General features: G+C 39.2%; 1 protein-coding gene across 1 annotated transcript in view; it reads right to left on the bottom strand.

Annotated features, from left to right (window-relative positions):
• The window catches only part of megf10.L (multiple EGF like domains 10 L homeolog), a 73,882-nt gene that overhangs the window by 8,311 nt on the left and 42,653 nt on the right, over positions 1-22,918 (bottom strand). The window contains exons 6-20 of the mRNA XM_041568165.1: positions 21,716-21,962; positions 20,890-21,010; positions 19,862-19,998; positions 18,679-18,891; positions 13,233-13,407; positions 10,107-10,227; positions 9,451-9,614; positions 8,419-8,521; positions 6,003-6,149; positions 4,484-4,618; positions 4,196-4,324; positions 2,996-3,124; positions 1,727-1,855; positions 1,206-1,334; positions 23-259 (exon numbers count right to left, since the gene is read on the bottom strand). Of these exons, the coding sequence (XP_041424099.1) occupies positions 23-259; positions 1,206-1,334; positions 1,727-1,855; positions 2,996-3,124; positions 4,196-4,324; positions 4,484-4,618; positions 6,003-6,149; positions 8,419-8,521; positions 9,451-9,614; positions 10,107-10,227; positions 13,233-13,407; positions 18,679-18,891; positions 19,862-19,998; positions 20,890-21,010; positions 21,716-21,962 (2,316 nt within the window). The remainder of the gene's footprint in view (positions 1-22; positions 260-1,205; positions 1,335-1,726; positions 1,856-2,995; positions 3,125-4,195; positions 4,325-4,483; positions 4,619-6,002; positions 6,150-8,418; positions 8,522-9,450; positions 9,615-10,106; positions 10,228-13,232; positions 13,408-18,678; positions 18,892-19,861; positions 19,999-20,889; positions 21,011-21,715; positions 21,963-22,918) is intronic.

The following is a 22,918-nucleotide window of genomic DNA, read 5'->3' on the forward strand; positions in this document are numbered from 1 at the left end:
GAGAGCAATTCTAAGTGTTTACCTGCAATGGTGTAGTCTGTGCTCAGGACTCGTACAGTAGGTGTGTAGGTTACAGCAGGCATCGCTGTATCTTTGCCCTTTTGCTTTTGTCTATAGATGACGAAAAGAGCTAAAAGGAAAAGGACAACCAACACAAGTATAATGATTCCAGCAATGGCTCCAATCTGGTAGGAATCAGCAGGGATGGCAGTGCTTGTCCGGCTCAAGCTGTTTAGGTTTCCTGCTACGATCATTACAGCTGCAGGGACACAGAAAGAAGAATTGCACACAGTGATGAGAACTATAACAGGTCTAGAATACTGCTTTTAACCATTACATGTGACTATCATTATATAGATTATATATGTACAAGAGAACTAGTCGATTGTCGCTAGAAAGAAAGTCTCTAAGCAACTATTTAGCCAGTGCAGGGATTGACAGAATGGCGAGGCAGAGGAGGAGCGGTTGCTGAGGTGTATTAGCCTCGCAGCAGTGTTCATTATGGACTGGAGAGGTGATAGTCTCTGGAGGGGGAGGCCAATTAAAAGAGAGTTACAGTAGTCTAGACATGATATGATGAGAGAGTGAATAGGAATTCTGGTAGCATCTTGGGTGATAAATGATCGTATTTTGGATATGTTCCTTAGGTGGAAGTGACATGATTTAATAAGTGACTGGATATGAGGAGTGAATGACAGGGCAGAATCTAGGATAACCACAAGGCACCGGGCCTCGGGAGAGGGGGTGATAGTGGAATTGTTAACTATGATGGATACTTCCGGGATGTTACTGGTGTTAGTTGGAGGAAAGAGAACCATTTCAGTTTTAGAGAGGTTTAATTTAAGGTAGCGATGCGACATCCAGGTAGAGATAGCGGACAGGCTGGAGGAAATGCGAGTTATGAGTTCTGGGTTGAGATCAGGAGATGAGAGATAGATCTGAGTATCGTCAGCATAGAGGTGGTAGTGGAAACCATACGAGTTGATTGACAATAATCTTTTGCACCCAATGCAGCCAATAGGGGCTGTTTGAGGGGATTTTGGTACTGCCATTCAAGAATGGAGGTGCCAAAGCACTTGTAATTGTCCCATGTAAAATAGTCCTTAAATCTTCAAGGAAGAAAGGAAAAGCAGATTATAAATTCCATTAGACAAATACAGGGAAAAAAATACGCTTGGGTCATTGTAATATATGGACATCTTTACCTTGGTCACATCTGGCTCCTTTCCAACCTGGGCTACAATAACATGTTCCTGTGATGTGGTCACATGTGGAATTATTGAGGCAGTCACAAACCTGCCGACAACCATATCCATAGGATGCTGACGGACATTCTAGGGGTGGTATAAATATAAATTAGGTTGTAGGCATATAAAACAGTTTAAGTATCAAAACTGTTAAAATCATAATCATGGGCAGATTCTCCCATAAAATCCATATATATATTGTGCTAAAAGTTAATTCTAAGGAGAACATCAGAGCTTGTGATTTTTGACAATACTTACATGGACATTGGGCCTACTCTGTTATATTTAACTGACTCTACAGAATACAGAATATCTGCATGCCATTTCCAGTATCTAATATTTTCTATTTGTAAGGATCCCTCGTTCTGTGCATCAGTGGATGATTCCTAAATAGTTCTGAGTTCTGTGTGTACTACTACCACCCCTCCTATTTAGAGAACAATCGTAACAGGTATAAGGCTGCTTCTTCAGATACTTACTTTGCTGACAGAATTTTCCCATAAATCCTGTGCGACAGGTGCATTGACCAGTTATATGATCACAATCTGCTCCATTCTGACACTGGCATACCAATGTGCACTCCTTTCCATAATACCCTAGAGGACACCCTGTGTAGACAGAAGTGTGGGCACGAGTTAAAACCAAGTAAAGCAAGTATCACACTGACAGAGAATATACAGTAGAAGAAAGGATTTTACACTTTGCAGGAAAAATAAGTAAACATATTGGATAGCTGCTTGGTACACATTGCATGTATAAGTACCCTAGTAAATTGTGTTTCAGCACATGCAAGTTAGCCTGTCATTTACACTTTGCATTCCTAAATGAGTCTTATAGCAGCGTAGTATAATGTCATTTTACTGCTGGCATCCAAGAATTGTTCCCTAAACCCCACCACGTTGCCAACTAATTGGGTGTGAAGTTAATAAAAACACTTTCCTTATGACCTTTGACTTTGCTAAGCCTGCGGCACCAGTAAATAAGTAGGGACATCACATGGGTTTACCCTGATATGATGGACTTAGCATATATAATTCCTGTTTAAAATAAGTAATTAACGTAAAAAGATTCCATGAATAATTCTTGAGAGGTATTTCACTATTGAAATAGTAACAAAAAATATAAACATCCTACTTCTTAAAAAAAAATTATAACTTGTTTGTGTTTCGTTAATTGCTTCTCACATATCACAGCATAAGTCTTTTCTATACGCTGGGTATGGGAATGTGAAAGCGCTCATTATAGCAAGCATCTTTCTAATTTGGTTTCTGTTCCCAAAAGAAGATTAGAGATTAAGGCTCACATGCACTCCTAGTGTGGTCCCACATGACAACAAAATAACCATTTGGAAAGTCACAAGCCCACCACTAGCAGATTTCCCCGCTGATCCACAAATTAGCAGTACCGTGGAAGATTTAACTGCAGCCAGCAGAATATTTGGTGTAGATGGCACATCCAAAATAAACAGACACATGGCTCTGTTTTATGTTATTATTCTGAGCATAGGAGCTGTGGTTGATCAAGTTAAGAAACATTTTATTTCCTAATACGCCACAGAAACATTTGAATAAATATTTAACCAAATCAGAACTGTAACTTTAATACTGAAATCGAATAAAAATAAAGTCGTTATCTGTGAATAGAAATTGGTTAGGGGAAAATCAAGAGTTTTCTCTTGTGAATGAACAAGCAGCATATCTTTGTTAAGGTAAATAACTAAAATTTGTTAAGATTACAGTGATACTTACTCTGAGTACAGTACAGCCCGGTCCAGCCAGGAGAACATTTGCACTCTCCATCATATGCACTGCAATAGGCTCCATTATGGCAGTTACAGGTGTGGATACAGTTTGGACCCCAATGACCAGGAGGACAAGCTAAAATATAATAAAACTCTTATGATTGGATATTGGCACTGAAAATATTTAAATTAGCAGCTTTGAAATCTAGCTGCACTCTGCACCTTGTACTGGTGTGTACAGGCGAGCCATGTTCTTTCCACCTCCAATAGCATTTAATACAGGCGGTAAGTGCATATGGCATCAACATGCTTTTCCAGCCTTCTTATATACCGCAAGCAGCCAAATGCAAGCAGCACTGTATTCATGACACAGCTGCAGATCTTTGCAAACATGTAGAATGCGTGCAGGCATTAAAGAATGAATGATCTGTATGCTCAATTAGTTATTTATATTTTAAAAAAAATTCTATTTAAAAAAACAATTTAATTGTATTACAGACATACAGTACATTTCATGTGTGTTTTAGTATAAAAAGTAAATGTACATTTTGTTGACATAGTGAGTACAAAACCTAGCCAAAGCTGATGTGGCCTTTGCTAATATATTTATAAAAATAACATTTATATATTTTGTCTCTATTAATATTTCACATTTGCATTTGCCTCCCCACAGTAGGAAATTCAGGGTGCCAGTATAAAATGATAGGGCCTGATCTTCTGTTTGAGAGTATGTGAGGTCAAGGCAAATCATATGGAATCTGAAAGGGCTTTTATTTTCTGCATGAATGAGATCATTTTATATGCAGTGCCAAAAGTCTTTATTATAATACTGGGATTTAAAGCCACTACAAGTACCAAATGGGGCAGGGGGAGGGGGGTAATATCTCCCTCTCAGCCTATTCTATTACAGCTCAACTTTTTCTGCACTTTCCACCCACTGACAGAAAAGGGACAAGTACAGAGGTGATGTACAATAAATGTAAATGTATAAAAAACTGTATCGTATGTATGTATCCGAGTAAAACCGGATACGTATTATGCTTTGCACCATTTACAAACATGCTATATATGCCACCCCCCAAGTGTGCTGGCTCTGACTTTGTTGTAAATCTGCTGAGAAATCAGTGGCAGATGAATAGTTAGAGTCTGTGCTAAAAATATACGCCCCCCCCCCCTCCATATAGCAGACCAGCAGAGTGAATCTTACGCTGGGAGCAGTCATTCCCTATCCAGCCAGGGTAGCACTGACAAGTTCCATCTATTGGGTTGCATGTGCCATTGTTAGTACATGTGCAAACTCCAGCGCAATTCTTCCCATAACGGCCACTGGGACAAACTAATTAGGAAAAGAAAATTTGCATTAGGGAACAGTTGCTTTACATGAAGGAATCAATATATACAGTATGTATAAACATATAATGGAGAGGACATCAGACTTTTATAAAGTTTCATTCTTCCACCCAAGCCCTTCCAACATTCACTTGGCCATTCTTACCTTCATTGCAGAGAGACCCCATGAATCCTGCTAAACAGTCACACTGGCCAGTTACATGATGGCAAGGACCATTGTTATGGACACACTGAGGACAAGCTTGACTGCACCGATGCCCATAAAACCCTGGAGAACAAACTGCAAGAGAAATGTAACTGGATAAAAAGGCTATCCAAATTCTGCAGAAACATCTCTGAATTATTGTAAGTTTTATTATGATACCTAGTTTGCTTAAAGGGCACCTGTTGGGTAAAAATGTTATACCCAACCAAAGGTCCGGTCACTCGCATGAGCATAATAAAACGCTGCCCCGAAGTGCTCGTTATGCGCATGCGAGTGACTGGAGGGAGCTCCCTCCTGGTGCGGGTAGCATAGCACTGGTGGGGATACTGTTATTCCCAACCGGAATGCATGCTCTATTAGCCCGCACCTTTGGTTGGGGATAACATTTTTACCCAACAGGTGCTCTTTAAGCTATAAATGTGCATCATTTTTAATGTTCTACTACTTCCTTCATTTAATTATAACAGAATCCAAGGCAGTTTTTTCCTTACATACTATCTTGCAATTTTGCTTCCCCTTGATATAAACATGGCCAGGATCCCCACAGCTACAACAAATGCCCTGGCTGATCTTGTCTGTGGAGGTGAGGGCAGGTCCGGACTGAGAATTAAAATAGGCTCTGGCATTTCAGGTACACAGAAGCCCAATCAGCCCACATAGGGCCCAAACTTCCCCCACCAGCCCACTAAATACTGATTTCTATGGGACCTTATAGCAGCCCCTCTGGCATTTGCCAGAACCCACAGATTGCCAGTCCCCACAGATTGCCAGTCAGGGCCTGGGTGAGTGTGGTTCCTACTGAAAGAAATCTAATTATTTTAAGGTATTTGTAAAATGCCTTAGGTCTATGTCACGTTTGGTGTTATCTCTGCCGGCAGAAAATTGCACCCACATAAAACACTAATCAACTGTAATTTGCACCCTATTCAGTAAGTCACAGCACCTGCCTGGGAGAAATTTTCCTTCCAAAACTGTTTAGTTACATTAGTAATAGGGGCTATAGGAGACCCTGTGTGTCAAGACTCAAAGGGGTATATTTATCACAGAGTGAAGTTAGAGATCGCCACAGTCCTCTAGAGTGAAGTTCCGCCACTCTCCATTCATTTCTATAGGATTTTGAAAGGCATATTTATCAAAGGATGAACTTTCACATTCACCCATTGATAAATACTCTTTTACATATCCCATAGAAATGAATGGAGAGTGGAGGAATTTCACTGTGGTGACCTCTGACTTCACTCTTTGATAAATATACCCCAAAGGATACAACTCACAGGGGCTTACAACTGAGAGAAATGTTATTCATAATAACTTTCCTTACTGATTACATATTTACTTTACTATTACAGTTTTATAATCTGGATTGTTTTAAAGACATTTTAGAGGTAATTAGATATACAGGTAGATAATTGAACTGTAAACCATAGGGGATGGATTTGTTTATACTAAATAGCCTTACTTCTCTGACACGTCGTTCCTCGGTATCCAGGAGCACATTCACAGATGCCATCATCCGGTGAGCATGAGGCACCATTTTTACAGTTGCAAGCTAGAGAACAGTTTGGTCCCCAGTGTCCTCCAGGACACACACTGTCACAGTGCATTCCTGTTGAACAGATGCCATTAACATTAGAATAAAATAGAGGAATTAATTAGTACATGTGACAAGGCCTGTATAGCTGCTTGTTAGGGGGTTAATTTGCGAGCTGATTACTATTATGATTATAACAAACTTGCAGATTCCAAAAGCAGGCGATATGGATATTATTGTGCAATTTACTGAAATTCTTATGCATTTGTTTAATTAAAACCTATGTTCAGAAACCACTCGGAAACCAGAGCCAGCAATCTTTAGCAGGAGCAAACCACTGTATACAGGGCAGCCATCAGGGGGGGACAGGTAGGAGCGTTGTAGGGGGCCCCGAGGGTAAGGGGGGCCCGGCCATGCCACACTTACTTGATTAGCCAGGCCCCCCATCTTTCTGAGAGCTGCTGACTTCAGGAAGGCATGGACGTTTAAGGGGCCCTGGCTACCAATTTTCTCATAATGTGGGGGGGGGCCTGGCCACCAATTTTTTTTTCTCATGTGTGGTCCTAGCCACCAATATTTTTAAATGGGGGGGCCCTGCCCACAAATGTTTTTTTATGGGCGGCCCTGACCACCAATATCTTTTATTTTTATTAACAAGTGGGAACCCTAGCCACCAATATTTTTTTTGTTTTTTTTACTGTGTGGTGGGGGGCGGACCTGTGGGGTGGGGAGGGCGGACCTGTAGGTGGGGCTTGCGGTGGGTGTAGCCCAGGGGGCCCAGGAAATTTTGTCGTATGGGGCCCTGCGATTTCTGATGGTGGTCCTGAATGTATAACATGAAGTCTGTTATGGACTGTTGAGGAATGTTACTTTTAGTACAATAGGGGAGAGATGAATGAAATAGAAATCTGTAGGAGGAGTATTGTGCTACTAACAGTTACCTAACAGAATACCCAGGGAATAACAGCAAGATCCCGCATCGTATTGTGTCTGTTCTGCATTAACAATCAAAGCTGCCTGACAGCTGAATAGATCATTTGTTTCTTTGTATGAACAACACAAAAACCAAAGTTGACGGAACTTCAACTTTTGTACATTACAGAAGCTTGCCAAAACGTTCCCATGTTTGTGTACCCTGATTATTTCCCACAAATACAAAATAATGATCCATGTAGCTCGCACGCACTAGGTGAATGTTTTGAAGATCTCTCCTGAGTTCCTTGTCAAGTTGAAGCCCTTCAGAAGGAAAAGATTCCAGGCTGATTTTGGTCTGTTCTGATGTCGATAAGGAGATTTGTGAAGGAATGTTTTGCCAGGTCCGAGGACAAAGAGCTCTTTATGAGCTGCACAAGTTGCTAGGCAATTACTGAAGGCTCATGATAAAACTCTGCTAAACAGCTCAGAAGAAATCCTCATGTCATTAAAGGGCCAGTTCTACCAGCAACTGAAAGGGTTTTGTATCCTTCTAAATAAAATCTACTTTTACCCTGCACCGGTAATAAGGTATTATCACTTGCTGGAGTTAGTGTCCCTTTAATTGCAACTGTATTCGTTAGTCGGGCTCAAACCTCAGCTCAAAAAAAGTGGAAATTGTATGGCTATAGCTTTACGTTTCATTATCCTTACTTCACAACCCCTGCCTAAAATATAAACAGTTGTAGATACTTTTATGATGAAGTTACATTTGTGATGAAAATTGCAGTTTGGTTGCCAAAATCCATGAGTAGAAGAACATAGTCTGAACAGTCAGTTTAATTTTAAAGCAATAATGATAACGAAACTCACTGTCAAGTTTACTTGTAGTTACTAAGGCCAGTTAACCTTGCAACCAGATATTTGTTTAAATTTGATACTTGATAGCTCATTTGGACAGGGTATCTCTTGTTTTTGTTATTGGTAGTTTTGTTTTCCTATATGTTTACTGTATACATGTACAGGACCTGTTCTCCAGAATGCTTGGGACCTGGGGTTTCTGGATAATGAATCTTTTTGTAATTTGGATCTTCATACCTTAAGTCTACTGGAAAATCATGTAGACATTAAATAAGCCCAATAAGGATGAATTATATCTTAATTTGTATCACGTACAAGGTCCTGTTTTATTATCACTGAGAAAAAGGAAATCATTTTTGAAAATTTTGATTATTTGGATGAAATAGAGTCTAAGGGAAACAGCCATTCCTTAATCAGGAGCTTTCTGGATAACGAGTTTCCAGATAATGGATCTCATACCGGTACACTTATTTACTGTACAAAGCTGCAGATTATGTTGGTGTTTCATAAATACATGCTAATTATAATAATACTGAAAGTGAATTTTACATTTACAATCTGTAATGCTCACCTGCCCACCCTGCCAGACAGCGACAAAATCCAGTAGCAGGGTGACAGCCATCTGCATGGCTACAGTCGCAGCGTTCAATGCAATTCATTCCATAGGTGCCGTCCTTAACAGGGACAAAACACAAATAACCTGCATCAGATATATGTATGGGTAAATCTCCTAGATATTGTTGATGTAAACTGGCCTCACGTTTTTGTGACCAGTGTTAAATATCTTTTCATACTATTTAACAAAATTCGAGAGGTTAACAAGTGTGAATTACTTTATACACTTATAGCAATACAGTGAAACCTCAATTTTACATCCCCTGATTTCAAGTTTCCCCTCATTCTACAAAGTTGTTTTGTGGTCTCACCTATATATTATGTATAATGCATTTCCCTGATATTACATTTTCCTGGACTTTACATCATTTTTTTTCTGGTCCCCTGAAAACGTTAAATGGGGGTTCTACTGTAATTCCTGAACGATGGGGGTCTCCGGACCCCAAAGCAGAAAACAATGACTAGAATAATGAAAGTTAATGTAACTTTTTGGTTTGGGATACTGCACTTGGACAAATGTTGCACTTTTAGGCACAACCAAGCTTGGTTCTAATCAGATCTTTCCCAGAATTCCTGTTATTCTGCATACAATGGAGGTAGGGCGTGTTCTGACTATATATGTGGCTGTATATGCAGGCGTGATGGTCATACTTCTAAACATTAAATCATCCCAGTGATATACAGTTAAAAAGACACCTACACAATTAACACAAAGTGCATAAAGTGGTTAGAAAAGGTAAAGACAGATCTGTTATCCGATTGTATCTACAACCTGAGCCATCAGGACAGAGAATAGAGAGGGTAAATCAACCACTGCTATCGATAGTAATATATATACAAATAACTTAAAAACTATAGAAAATATGTAATAAATGTATATTGCAAAGATACGTAGAATTATGTTTTCTTTTATTAGGGGGAATCATTTTTTATGGGTTGACATTCCATTTAAATTAATTATACATTGTAAGAAAATGTCTATCTTTACCTGGCATGGCAGCTCACATTTGAGCCCTCTCCAGCCTGGAGCACAGGTACATGTTCCATCCAACGGGTTACAGGCCCCTCCATTCAGGCACTGACAGGTAAGGTTGCATCCAAGACCCCAAGATCCTCTAGGGCAGTTGATGGAACAATCTACCCCATGCCACCCTATGAATGTGTACAATAACGTACGTAAATATCTATGTTACTTCTTTAAATTAGATGTATTTTGTGAACCAAAATAGCATATGTTATGTTCCTGACCTATGTTAGTATATAGCTTATATGTTAGAGATCTAATCTCTGATTGGCTGTAAACTCCAATGATTAGCACATGGACTGAATTTTCAGATATACAGTATGATTCGCCCAATCACATGGATGGTTGTTCTAATGGCATGTTCTATTTATTAAGGCTGGACCTGGTCTGACAGAAAATGAGAAAGAGAAAACTCCTTTTAATTTGTCATCTGCCATTCAACTGCACTGGCAAATAAAATGTTCTGTTCAAATATGATACAAGGATTTCAGGATTGTATGTTAAAACCTGGCCCCTTAAGATGTCATATATGCCCAGATATTCATCCCAAATCTAGGCCAGCATTACTGTAAGGAAAGGAAGATTGTGAGGCTGAAAACTAGAAAAAGAATGTACCATACCTGCTTTACATGTACAAGAGCCATCCACTGGTGAGCAAATTGCATTATTCTTACAGTTGCACCGAGAAGAACAGTTAGCTCCATAGGTACCAGAGGGACAAGCTGTAGAACAGTCCACACCCTGAAAATAAAGTTCAGATATAGACAATGTTAAACAATAGGTGCCAACTGATCCAGGTAGAAGGAAGAAATGATCCTTATCAACTTTATTGATTTGTTTTCCTTTCTCTCTATTTACTCCTAGAAGCTTTTGGAAGGGTTAACCCCTTTTTAATCATTATAAATAGTATTGGTTGCATGAATATTTATTTGTATGCTGATTTGTTTTGTAAATTATAAAAGCAGTTTAAAAAATGATTTGTATGAGATTTTTCTTTGAGAAGGAATGGGGATACAATTACTTCTGTATTCTGGTTGCTAGGGTTCAAATTAGCCTAGCATACCATGCATTGATTGGAATAAGAGACTTTAATATGAATAGGAGTGGGTCTGAATAGAAAGATGAGTAGTGATGGGCGAATTTATTCGGCAGGCGCGAATTTGCGGCGAATTTGCGCGTTTCGCCGCCAGCGAATAAATTCGCAAAATGGCCGCGTAAATTCGCGGCAAAAATTCGCCGGCGTCAAAAAAAATTTTCCGAAAAAACGGACGCCGGCGCCAGAAACTGGCGCCGACGTCAAAAACGAGACGCCGGCGCCGTTAATTTCGAAATTCGCAAATTTTTCGGCGAAGCGAAACGGCACAAATTCGACCATCACTAAAGATGAGTAATGAAAAGTAGCAATAACAACTAGAGAGGTACATTTCCTGAAGAAAATGTGAGTGGTGCTTGCCGTGGCAAAACTCAGGCCCAAATCTGATTGGCTGTTGTTGCCCCGCCCCTTTTTTTCTTAATTGTGAACCACAGTCACTCAGTGACTAACATACCAAAGTTTGGGAATGCTGTCATTTAATGTGTAAAAATGGCAGCATTTCTATTTTTTTCTATTGAAAATCAATGAATGAAATTTGATTGGTTGTTGGTGGCTCCGCCCACTTTTTCTAAACTTGAAGTGGAAACCCCCAGCGACCACATTTGTGATATTCAAGGTCCCTGACATCAATACTGAGAGAATGGCAGCCTTCTTAATTTTTCCCATTAAAACCAATCAAAGAAATCTGATTGGTTGGTTTTGGCTCCACCCACTTTTCTTAATTTTAATCCCAGTCCCCCAGTGACCAACTGTGCCAACTTTGAGGAGGCTGCCATTAACCGTCTAAGAGCGGCAGCAGTTTAAAATTTTCCTATTTAATTGAATGGCTGAAATTTGATTGGCTGTTATAGACTCCGCCCACTTTTTGTAAATTTTGGCTGCAGTCACCCAGTGACCCACGGTGCCAAGTTTGGGAGCTCTGGCTTTATTACTGTGAGAATTACAGCTGTTTACATTTTCTCATTGAAGTCAATAGGGAAAATCTGATTGGTTGTTTGCGGCTCCGCTCACTTTTTTGGGTCCCCAAAATAGGACAGAAAAGTCACAACACCCCATTCCCGAATAAGCTGAACGGTTTGACACCTCATTCATGGGTCTGCGACAAACTAATTATTCGATAAATTCCCCATTATAAGTCAATGGGGCAAATTTGGGGACCTCTCCTGCCCCGGGGATAAAACTTATACCCTCGTGTGGGGTATCATCTGACACAGGTCGCAAACCTCTTCAAATGTGGTAAATTTAACGTTTCTACAAGATTTCCTCTCTGCGCTAGAATCCGTCAAAAGTTGGCCTCAATGTTAATCTATGGGACTTTTCGGGGTGGTTAATTGCCCCCGCAAGGGGCAATTAACCACCCACCCCTTAGAAAAGTCATACCACCCCATTCCCGATTAAGCCGCACGATTTGACACCTCATTCATGGGTCTAGGACAAACGGTGCGGGACTAGTTACGCGCCAAACTTTCATACGGAAGAAGAATAAAAATAAGTTTGCAAGATAACAGTAGTGATGCTTTGCTTCGCAAGCACCACTAATAAATGTGTAGCCTTACAGAGCATTTGTTTTTTAGATGGGGTCAGTGACTCCCAGTTGAAAACTAGAAATATTAAGAAGAAGGCCTCAAATCATTAAAAAACTATAAAAAAAATAAAATAATGAAGACCAATTGAAAATTTGCTTAGAATTGGCCACTCTATAGCATACTAATAGTTAACTTAAAGGTGAACAACTCTCTTTAAGGTATGTGTCTGCTGAAGAAATACATTCAAAGGCAAAGATGTATAGTAACTAGCCTTGCTAAACAAGTGAAACTCTATGTGGGTTATTTACTAAAATTCTAATTTATCTCATATTTTTACCAAACCCCCAGTCATGACTGTATTGTTTTTATTAATAAAACAATGCAAAAAAGTTGGGTCAGGAAAAAATCGATAAAATCGAGAGAAATTTGACGCCCGAATCATTTAATTTTTCTCAGGTTATCGTCTGAAAACCCAGAATTTTTTGAACGAAACCCAGTACAAACCACGATATCTTCAAAATGTAAAAGGGACATCTCCCAATGACTTCTATATGACCTCGGCCGGTTTGAGATGGCGGATTTTTTAGATTCTGACTTTTTGCAACTTCAGGTATAATAAATCTTGAAAAAACCGACGTTTTTTTTCCCTCTAAAAATTTCAGTTTTTGCCCAAAAAAGCCTGACCAGAAAAAAACAGGGCCTAGTAAATAACCTCCTATGTGTATGGCCAGCTTCTTGGTCTTATTTACATTAACTGGAAATAAGGTCCTACTTTGAACATTTCTAGGTTGCTGTTGACACTAATGCTTCCCTCTGAAATGGAAAGATTTGCTATATGCTTCAATGCTGACTATACCATTTCTTTGCCTTTTTTATTTTGTATATTCTGTGTTTTATTGTCTACGTATCAGACTAAGTATAGCACAAAGAGATGTGAATAGGAGGGAAATTCTTACTTTATATAACCTTTTATATAACGGCACTGATGTAAACCAGGCCTGTAAGATGACAAGCCTCCATTTTCACATAGTAATCTGTTACTGTTTAGAGTTATACAAGCTCTTAAAATACAGACTTTCCTGCTGTAGCAAAAAACACAAGAGGAGGAAACTGAAGAGCTTATTTACCATAAAACCTGGAGCACAGATGCATTTGCCTGTCACGCTATCACAGTCTGCCCCATTCTGGCAGCTGCAGATCTGCTGACAGGACTCTCCATAGTAGCCCAGAGAGCAAGTCTCGTTGCAGTACAGACCAGACCTTCCAGGCTTACAGGCGCATTCTCCAGACATAGGGTGACAGCTGAAAAGAGAGGATGAAAGAGACAAAGGAACAAATGATTCAAAGTGTAAATATGATATCAGTGGCAATACTCAGTGTTTAGGGCTAAAGCACTGCTTGGCTTAGATTGTTTTACAGTGAAAAGGAGGTGCTAGTCCACTTTGGATTCATTTCTATTATAAACAGACGTTCAGTGGCTTTGGTTCTTTGAGTTAAATAACATCACATATCACATATTGAATTTAATGCAAATAACATTATCTTTACTTTGTTCTGCAGTAATTCATGCAGTGGAAGCTTTGGGGCATCAGAACAGAAAAGGCAAATGCTAAAACTGTTCACTTGCTTTTGCTTATAGTCACTGTGTTACTTAATTCAACTAAATGTGGAGGGGGCTAAGCAAACCCATCAGAAATAGATTGCATTCAAGGCCAATGGTAGTCTGCAGCCAAAATCTGACAGTGTATTTACTACCAAACGGCCAGTGGCACTATAACATGACTACTAACATTAGAGATCAGAGAGGTCTTTATTCAGCAAATGAGCCCTCATGTGTTTGCACTAAATCACTAGTAAATTAGACAATGTAGAAAGTCACAAAGGTCCAGGCCTGGGAATGCAAATAATGAGCAAAGGGTTATCAAAAGAAGGCTTCAGACACTGTTAAAAATCAAAACTGTTATACAGGTATGGGATCTGTTATCCAGAATGCTCTGGACCAGGGGTTTTCCAGATATAGGGTGTTTCCTTAAAGGAGACATATTATGTAAAAAAAACAAGAATGTACCAGTGCATTAAACTGTTTTAGATATAAAAGGAATGTGCTTTAAAAAGTTGTTTCTGGTTACTTTATTGAAAATTTCTGCAAAAACTCTACTAGCCCCGTCCATCTGTTCCACTTTTTGCTGCCTCCTGGGATCAAGTACAAGGTACTGTTTTATTATTTAAGAAACATAATTTTGAAAACATTTCATTATTTTATTAAATTAATATTGATCTTTCTATTCTATTCTTTCTATTTATTTTACAGCTGTGTTAGTGCAGGAGGGAGAATATTACTGGAGAGGGGAATATTAAAGTACTGTATCTGTTGATTTTATACAGCTAGAATATGGCCAAATATTTGTGGCCGAGATTACATAGGTACCAAGTTTACACTTTGATGCCTGTAGAACAGTTATGTTAAGGGAGATGCCCTAAGTAATAAGAAGTAATCAAAATCCATAGCAGAAACCCTTTGTTAACTAGTATTAAAAACATTTTAAGTTTAATTTTAACATCTTTTAAAACACATTTTTAAAAAGTCATTACGTTGTCATGGCATGTTGTTAGTACTGGCCGAGCTGAGTACAAAAGATAACCCTAACTGGGAAGCAGATAGAGGGAAAATCTCTGTGCCAGCTAATGATTTCACCTTCTGTACAGTTAGACACATGGGAAAGAACATTACTTTTGTTAATGTACTGACCTTTGCAATAAAGGCCAGAAGCCTACATCCCGTACCTGGTTATGAGACCATCTGTCCCTACCTGAAACAGCAGCCCCATTGAATCTGCAATCAGGACAGCTGCTGCTACATAACAAACTGACATGGTCAGCTGTGCTAAAAGAAACATGCTAAGGAGGAGGCCAACACAATAGGATACTTTGTCCCACTTTCCCTGGCAGAATCCTCCCTTTGCACTACAAGGCAGGTTTTAAGAACCAAATCAAATGTACTGTCAATGGGAAGGCTGTTTTATGAGTATATTCTGTCAGACACAGCAGTAAAGTCTCCTCTAGGCGTCCTTGGAATTAACATTCTGTATGGGAGGTATACCAAGGAAACTGGAACTGCCTCAATGATTAGAGACAGTTTTTTTACTATAGGTTTAAAATCTGTTATCCAGAAAGCTCCAAATTATGGAAAGGCATTCTCCCATAGACTCCATTTTAATCAAATCAGATTTTTAAAATTGAATTTATTTTTCTCAGTAATAATAAAACATTTTCCTTGTACTTGATCCCAACTAAGATTGCAAAACAATCCTATTGGGTTTATTTTTAAGGAGACTTAGGGGGTTATTTACTAAAACTCGAATTTATCTCATCTTTTTATTAAACCAAGATCAACCAAACGCCCATCAAAAAAATAACTAAAAAAGATCGGGTCTGGAAAAGACTCAATAAAATCAAGCAAAAACTTGAATTGTATGAATCTTTCGGATTTGAATCCAGGGCTCGGCCCGGCCGGCCGGCCTCCGGAGAGCTGTGATAACAGACTATGGGTAGGCAGAAGATAGTTTAGGAGGTACCTGCCCAGCGCCCCCCTGTCATTGCGCCCTAGGCAGGTTCCTCTTCTGCCGATCCCTAGTTCCGGCCCTGCCTGAATCACATGATTTTGTCATCCGAATACCCCAAAATTTTTGGATTATCGGACAAAACACAGCGCAGATCACAATATCTCGAAATTGTAAAAGGGACATCTGCCATTGGCTTTTACATGACCGCGATGGCAGATTTTCGGATTCTGACTTTTTGCAGTTTCTTTGGGGTATAATAAATTTCAAAACATTCACGTTTTCGTCCCAAAAATCGACCAGATAAAAAATTGAAGTTTAATAAATAATCCCCCATATGTATGCAGATCTAAATTACAGAAAAATCTCTTATCTGGAAAACCCCAGGTCCCAAGCATTCTGGATAACAGGTTCCATACCTGTACTAGTTAATATTTCATACTGAATAATATATCAGATACTGTATGCAAAACCCTGTAATACAGTGCATTATAAATATCCTGCAATTGTTACTCTTACATAATACAATAATCATATTTGTGACTCGCTAGTAGGCATTTAACATCATCGACATTATTGTCGCCTGTACATATCTTAGTCTGCAAACCACAAAGCTCCTCCCTGGCTTTACTGGCAATCCCACAAGCCTGACCATCAACACATTTATAAATTAGGGTTGCCCCCGATTTATCAGATAAGCCTTTTACCTAGAGATCTGAAGTTTTGGTAATCCCAGTTTGTCACCTGCCTGACTCTCTAAGCACTTGTATTTATACTCATATATACAGAATACCGAAAGTTAATTGCTCTTTTGAGCTCTAAATTTGTAATGTAGCCACCCTCCCCAAGGTTTGCCTGATTATGGCCCATATAGCTATGCCAGTGTGAGTTTATGCTCCTGTTAGGGCCACCCAAGTCAGACAGATTGAAGAGCAGGGTCCATAAGAGCAGAAGGAGCTGAGCTCTATATAAAACCAAGCTGTTACAGGGTTGCAGTCCTTATCTTCACTAAAGCTCCATAAACTCTTTCCCTGCAAACTCTGAAATTAGTTATGAACAGAAAATAACATACTTATTTGTCCTCAGCACATAGGGTTACCATCTCACCCCTTTAAAAAAGGACACTTATTGAATACACTCACTGCAAGTTGGATACATGACTGCACACAAATCCTTCATCCATGCATCCAATTTGCAAAGGGATGATCTGGTAACCCTATCAAGACCAAAAGGTACAAGTGAGTCCTAAATTCGTGTTTTTAAAATTAAGGGAATGGTCCTTACATACTTAAACATGCCCAAAATCTCACACTTGGACAATGGTATCTGTGGAAATAGTTTTTTTTTCCATACAAAATCCACCTCTTCAAATATCTGCAGTTCCATGAGACAACTGCTAGGGATCTAGGCTTGCAAGTGCTGGCATGTAGCTCTGTAGATAGCAAGCCTATATATTTCATGGTATTTATGGGGAAATCCCAAGGGTGAATTGCTATTTTTCTATTTTACCAGAGCTAAAGGATAATAGGAGGCAACTGGGAAGGCAATTTTACAGTAACTGACTGAAAGAACATACATCTAGAAATAACTTGTCAGATAATGCTTTATTATCAATCAAAAGGGGGGGGGGTTGGGAAAAAGGTAAATACCTGAATGTCTTTTGAGAAAAGTCATATGTGCTATACATGGACTATCATTTATGTGTATAATCTAACGCCTGATATATACATAATTCATTTATGTACCTCATTTTACACTCAGCAATTGACATATCCAAGTGTTAAATAATAAATGACCGTCAGAATGATCGGTGGAGTTCTCAATCAACATGAGTAATCGACTCCAGGAATATTTCTGAATGGTCAGAATGATATGACAGGAATTATTATAAAGAACTATAGGCCGTTTCTCTCTCTCTAGTCAGGCATAATGTGGAAACTCACAGCTTTGCCCACTTCCAGAAATGCTTGAGGGTAGGATTCTGGAATTAGTGGTCAGTCAGTTAACAGTGAAATTAGCCAGCAGAGCATTAACTATTGGACTGGCAAATGATTTATCACTGCAGCTAAAGTCAATAACTGTGAGGGTTTTCACATCTGAGGATTATTCCTTTTGCTTGCTATTTACACAAACTAATAACCTCCTTGAAATCATGATTAGGAAAGGGCACGGTAGGTACAGTATCTCAATTCTTACCCCCTATTCATTTTTTAAGATGGTTACAAAGGGCTTGCCAACTTTTTTTTATAAATAGCCAACCTCTTTCTATACTTTGGTTGGTTGTCAGTTTGGCCATGTGGTTAATAAGTTTCAATAACCGACTGCCTGTCCAGCAACCAAATAAGCATTTCGTCCAGTCAAACAGTATGATTCTGCCAAAACAGAAAAAAAGGTTGACTCGTGACCAGTGGCTTAACTAGATGTTACTAGGCCCACAGCAAATTAATTTTAGGGCCCCCAACATATCCAGAGATTTTTTTTTACCAATATATGTTGAAATTGCTCATTAATTAGGGCCTCATGGGTCCCAGTGGAAAGCACCAGCAGAAATGCATTATAAATTGGTGGGACCAAACAATATACAGGAAAACTTAAAATTAGGTTATGTAAAATTGAGGTTTCACTGTATTATATATTTTTTAATATCTGTCTGGGACAAAATGCATCAATACAAAATGGGTGGGTGGTGTGCAGCCCCCTAGCCAACAGGAATTGAAATTGATTGCTCCGGTACTCTACAGTACCATACATCACATTGATGACAGTTTTGTTACTATATTCTGAATTAATTTCCGATAGAGTCCCTTCAGTCTTAAAATCTGCAGTGAAGCTATGCAGGGCTAAATGTAAGAATGTGAATGTGAGAATGTTTATCATACCACAACGTAAACTGCAATTAAAGCCAGGCTTAATTAATGAGGACGGAGCTCATCAAGTTTCAGTGGTGGTAATCTCTTGGCAATCAGGCTACATACCATTACCCGTGCAGCAATATACATCATTCATCTCTTACCTCTGTGTATACTGGAAATGGCAAGGGCACTTCTTGTCACATTTCATCCCATAAATCCCGTCAGAGCACAGTCTTGTCTCACATCGCTCCCCTGTATAACCAGGTTCACAGAGACATGCACCACTGATGTGGTAACATTTGCCACCATTTAAACACTGACACGTTTGGGCACAATTGACTCCATATGAGCCGACCGGACACTCTTCCTGGCACCTGCAAACAACGACACAAATATATGTGCACGTGCTAAAATACCATGCAAAATGGTTGCTGCTTGTCATATCTTGCACATATTATGCCTACTGATGTGAATGATGCACGCTGTGCAAGCAAGGACGCCTGTAGTTTATAGCTTCCATTGAGTCAGCACTCTATCTACTTACTGGTGCAATTCCATATTTAAAGGAAAACTATACCCCTCAAACAATGTAGGTCTCTATAAAAAGATATTGCATACAACAGCTCATATGTAAAACCCTGCTTTATGTAAATAAATCATTTTCATAATAATATACTTTTTTAGCAGTATGTGCCATTGGTTAATCCTAAATAGAAAACTGTCATTTTAAAAAATAAGGGCCACCCCCTGGGATCGTACGATTCAGGGTGCACACAAACATACCAAACAAACTATACTTGTTATGTCACATGAGCCAGAGTTCTGTCTTTTGCTTCCACACTTCTTCCTGTTACAGTTAGAGTTGTAGTATTTCTGGTCAGGTGATCTCTGAGGCAGCACACAGACCATCACAAAATGGTGGTTCAAGGCAAGAGATGTAAAAGGGCAAGATTTACTTAAATTTATATTTCAGTCTGATAAGATGCTTTAATATGTCACTTAATTTTATATAAGATATCTGTTGTTCAAGTATTCATTTTGGGGGTATAGTTTTCCTTTAAATTGCTAAAAGTACTGGCACTGGTAGCCCAAAATAGCTGTAATGAGCATTTTAAGTCCCCATTACCACTGCTGCCACACATTTCCTATTCAGGAAAACGTCAGGCAGCAGTGGCAGGTTCAGTGCTTTTCTTCCAACAAATATACAAATACAGCCGAGAATATGTATGTCCTTGTACCAAGTTCAAGGACATATTTTGGGAAATATCATAAGATATATTTCAAAGTGACCCTGGCCCCAGCTCAGCACATAACACAAGAAGGCACAGATGGGGTTTTCCTCACCGCTCTCCATTGTATCCGGGACTGCAGTAACATTTCCCTGTAGTAGAGTCACATGTTCCTCCATTGTGGCATTGGCACTCCCGCGTACAGTTTCTCCCATAGCGGCCCTCAGGGCATGGCTGGCCACAGACTGTGCCCTAAATTGAATTAACAGTATATGTGGAAACCTGAGAACTGTGACTGCATCTAATTATAATTTGCACTTGACTTGATAAGTTATGAGGCATTTTGCCCACAGCTAATGTACAAATGTAAGCTTGGCTAGTCTCACTGCCAACCCAGTGCTGCCCAAAATGCAGGTTAAACTGCCTGGCACTCCACAAAAAAGGGGAGAATAGCAGAAAGTTTAGAGAGAGCATCAGTGAGCCCCCTAATTGTTTAGTATGAATATATAGCCCAATATAACATAACAAACTCATCTGAGGTTTATTCCTTTATCAGTATTATAATATAAAATATGCTTTATTAGGGAAAGATTTGAAACTTTTTGCACCTCCCTCAGCACTGATTGACCGATTAGCTGATTGTTTGGATTTATCTGAAAAGTGTTTCGGATCAACTGATTCCCACAAGGTTTTTTGATTTATCTGCTGATTTGTCAGTGCTATCCTTCCTTTCTGATGTCACCCAGAATTCCCTTCACCCTGAAAATTACGTATGTGCTGGATGTTTCATTTATAATATATGGGCAATAACAACGAAAATACAGTCACATGAAGCTCAGCATTAAATACAATTTGCTCTGAAATAAAATCTGAAAAATGAAAACATCTGCAATTTAGAAATTACTTTGTGAATGGAAATATAACTTGACCAGCCTAATTGTAAATATAGTGCAAACCCTGGAGGGAATGTGGGGATTAGGAAAGCACTCTGTTATATTGTGTCACCTAATTAATTAGTTTGCAAAAGGTCATTCAGCATGATTGAAAAAGGGTTATTGACTAAATAAGTTAATTATTTTTTATTGATCACCTTGTAGATGCCAAGTTAGGCAAAAACTAACTTAATTAGACCATGTGACTTACCATCCAGCCGGCAGGACAGGAGCATTCTCCAGTTACATGATGGCACACACCCCCATTCTGGCATGGACATCTTTCTTCACACTGAGAGCCATGCTTGCCAGGAGGACAAAGGTCCTCACAGCTGGAAGGGCAAAAACGTCAAGATAATATGACATGCTATATCATACAGTACAGTTTTTTTAGTTCTCAAGCTTGCAATATTCATAAATTCAGTTGATCAAAGCTTAAGTAAACCCAGGAAAATATTGAAATATTTTGAAACATTTTTAGCAGCCAAGCAGACTTTGCTTTCAAACAGGTGACCAGTGAATGTTATCTGCTCACTGGTTTCTATGAGTATCTAGGCCCTTAGCAGTCGTTGCATCTTTTATGACATTACCCTAATAGTGTGTTTTAAAGCTTAAACAAGATCTAAAAATCCACAGAGATCTATAAGTAGGATATGAAACATCTGGTTAGTTGCTATGTGTTACTAGACCTGGTAAAAATTTGCAAACTTATATTGTATTATATAGTAGATCATTACAGTAATAATAGCTTGCATGGGGTTTGCTTAGGATATGAAACAATTAAATACATACTGAGCATATGTACTTGTTTATCCCTGTGTTTTGGATAAACACAATTTTATAATTCAGATAGCTAGTCCCAAAGCAAAAGTTAGAGATTACAGGTACAGGGATTTATTGTTTTGAAAGATGGGACACTACTTCCAGCTCCGTTTGATCTGATCATTAGCCCACATTCTATAACTAGAGTTGTTAGTTTTCATTTCAGCAATGCATTCAACTTTTTACATATGTTAATTGAATTTTCAAATACTTACAAAGCCCCAGTGTAACCGGGAGGACATCGACATTCACCAGTTACGTGATCGCAGGTTGCTCCATTTTGGCACTGGCACTTTTGTTGGCAATCATTCCCATAAGTCCCTTGGTCACAGCGTTCCTCACATCGCCAGCCCTTATAGCCAGAAGCACAGTGGCAGGCTCCAGTAATGGGGTTGCACAAGGCGCCATTTTTACACTGACAACGGCTGCTGCAATGTGGCCCCCAATGGTCAACATCACAAGCTGTTGATAAATGGAAAACCGAGTGAGCATCTAATGAGCATCATGTCTACAAAAATGCTTTAATGGCATCAGCCTTATATAAGCTATCGTAAGCTGTTCATCAAGGGATAAACGTGTATGCTTGAATGCTTTACTGTAAAGCAGGTTTGCACTCCCTACAATACAATGTGATTAAAATGCTGTATTTCGGCTTGTTTTCAGAGAAGCAAAGTAGCCACAAGACAGCTGCTTTTTGTTTAGTTGATGGTTTGGTTTGTGCTGTTCTTTCCCATCATTAAAAAGATCTGGCTGCCAGCATCAAACAAATAAGAAATTATAGGGCTCGTTTAGAAACCTTGTGCAAAATAATTGGTATAATTTGCCTTGTTCTTTACCCATGATACAACCTTTGTATCTATCATTTCACCATAGTAGTGGGTCATGCAAATTTTGCACTCAATGCATATGCCTGTTTCATAGATCCAATACAAAGTTGCACTGGTGTCAGTGTAGGCATTACGCACTGAAATGTGTATATAGGTGCAAGCGCATTAGTAGATGCCAGTTTGCTTTTTTGGTGCCTAGCTAAAAAGATGCAGATAAACTTGATGGACTCTGAAACTTCACATTTTCTTTTTATATAGCAAAATTATTTGATCCTAGATATTTTTTTTTTTTATAGTTGGGGGGTTACAGCTGGGGTGGAGGTTCAAAGGGGGCTTTGCGGCTGGGGTGGGGGCCCCTGAAGTAGCAACCCTGGTGGGCCCTTAGCCCCCCAGACCAACACTGGCTCTAACTATAAAACTGTACTGATAAAATACAAAATTTGTCTGTGAACACTTCCCATAGCAAAGCATGGGAAACACAATGCTAATGGCAGACACTGGCAGTGACAGACTTGCACAACTGAAATAAGCTTTTAGGGCATTTTAACCACCAATGAGAGGAACAACAGTTATTAAAAGGTGAACACACTG

Source organism: Xenopus laevis, chromosome 1L (assembly GCF_017654675.1).
Source record: "Xenopus laevis strain J_2021 chromosome 1L, Xenopus_laevis_v10.1, whole genome shotgun sequence".
Taxonomy (NCBI): domain Eukaryota; kingdom Metazoa; phylum Chordata; class Amphibia; order Anura; family Pipidae; genus Xenopus; species Xenopus laevis.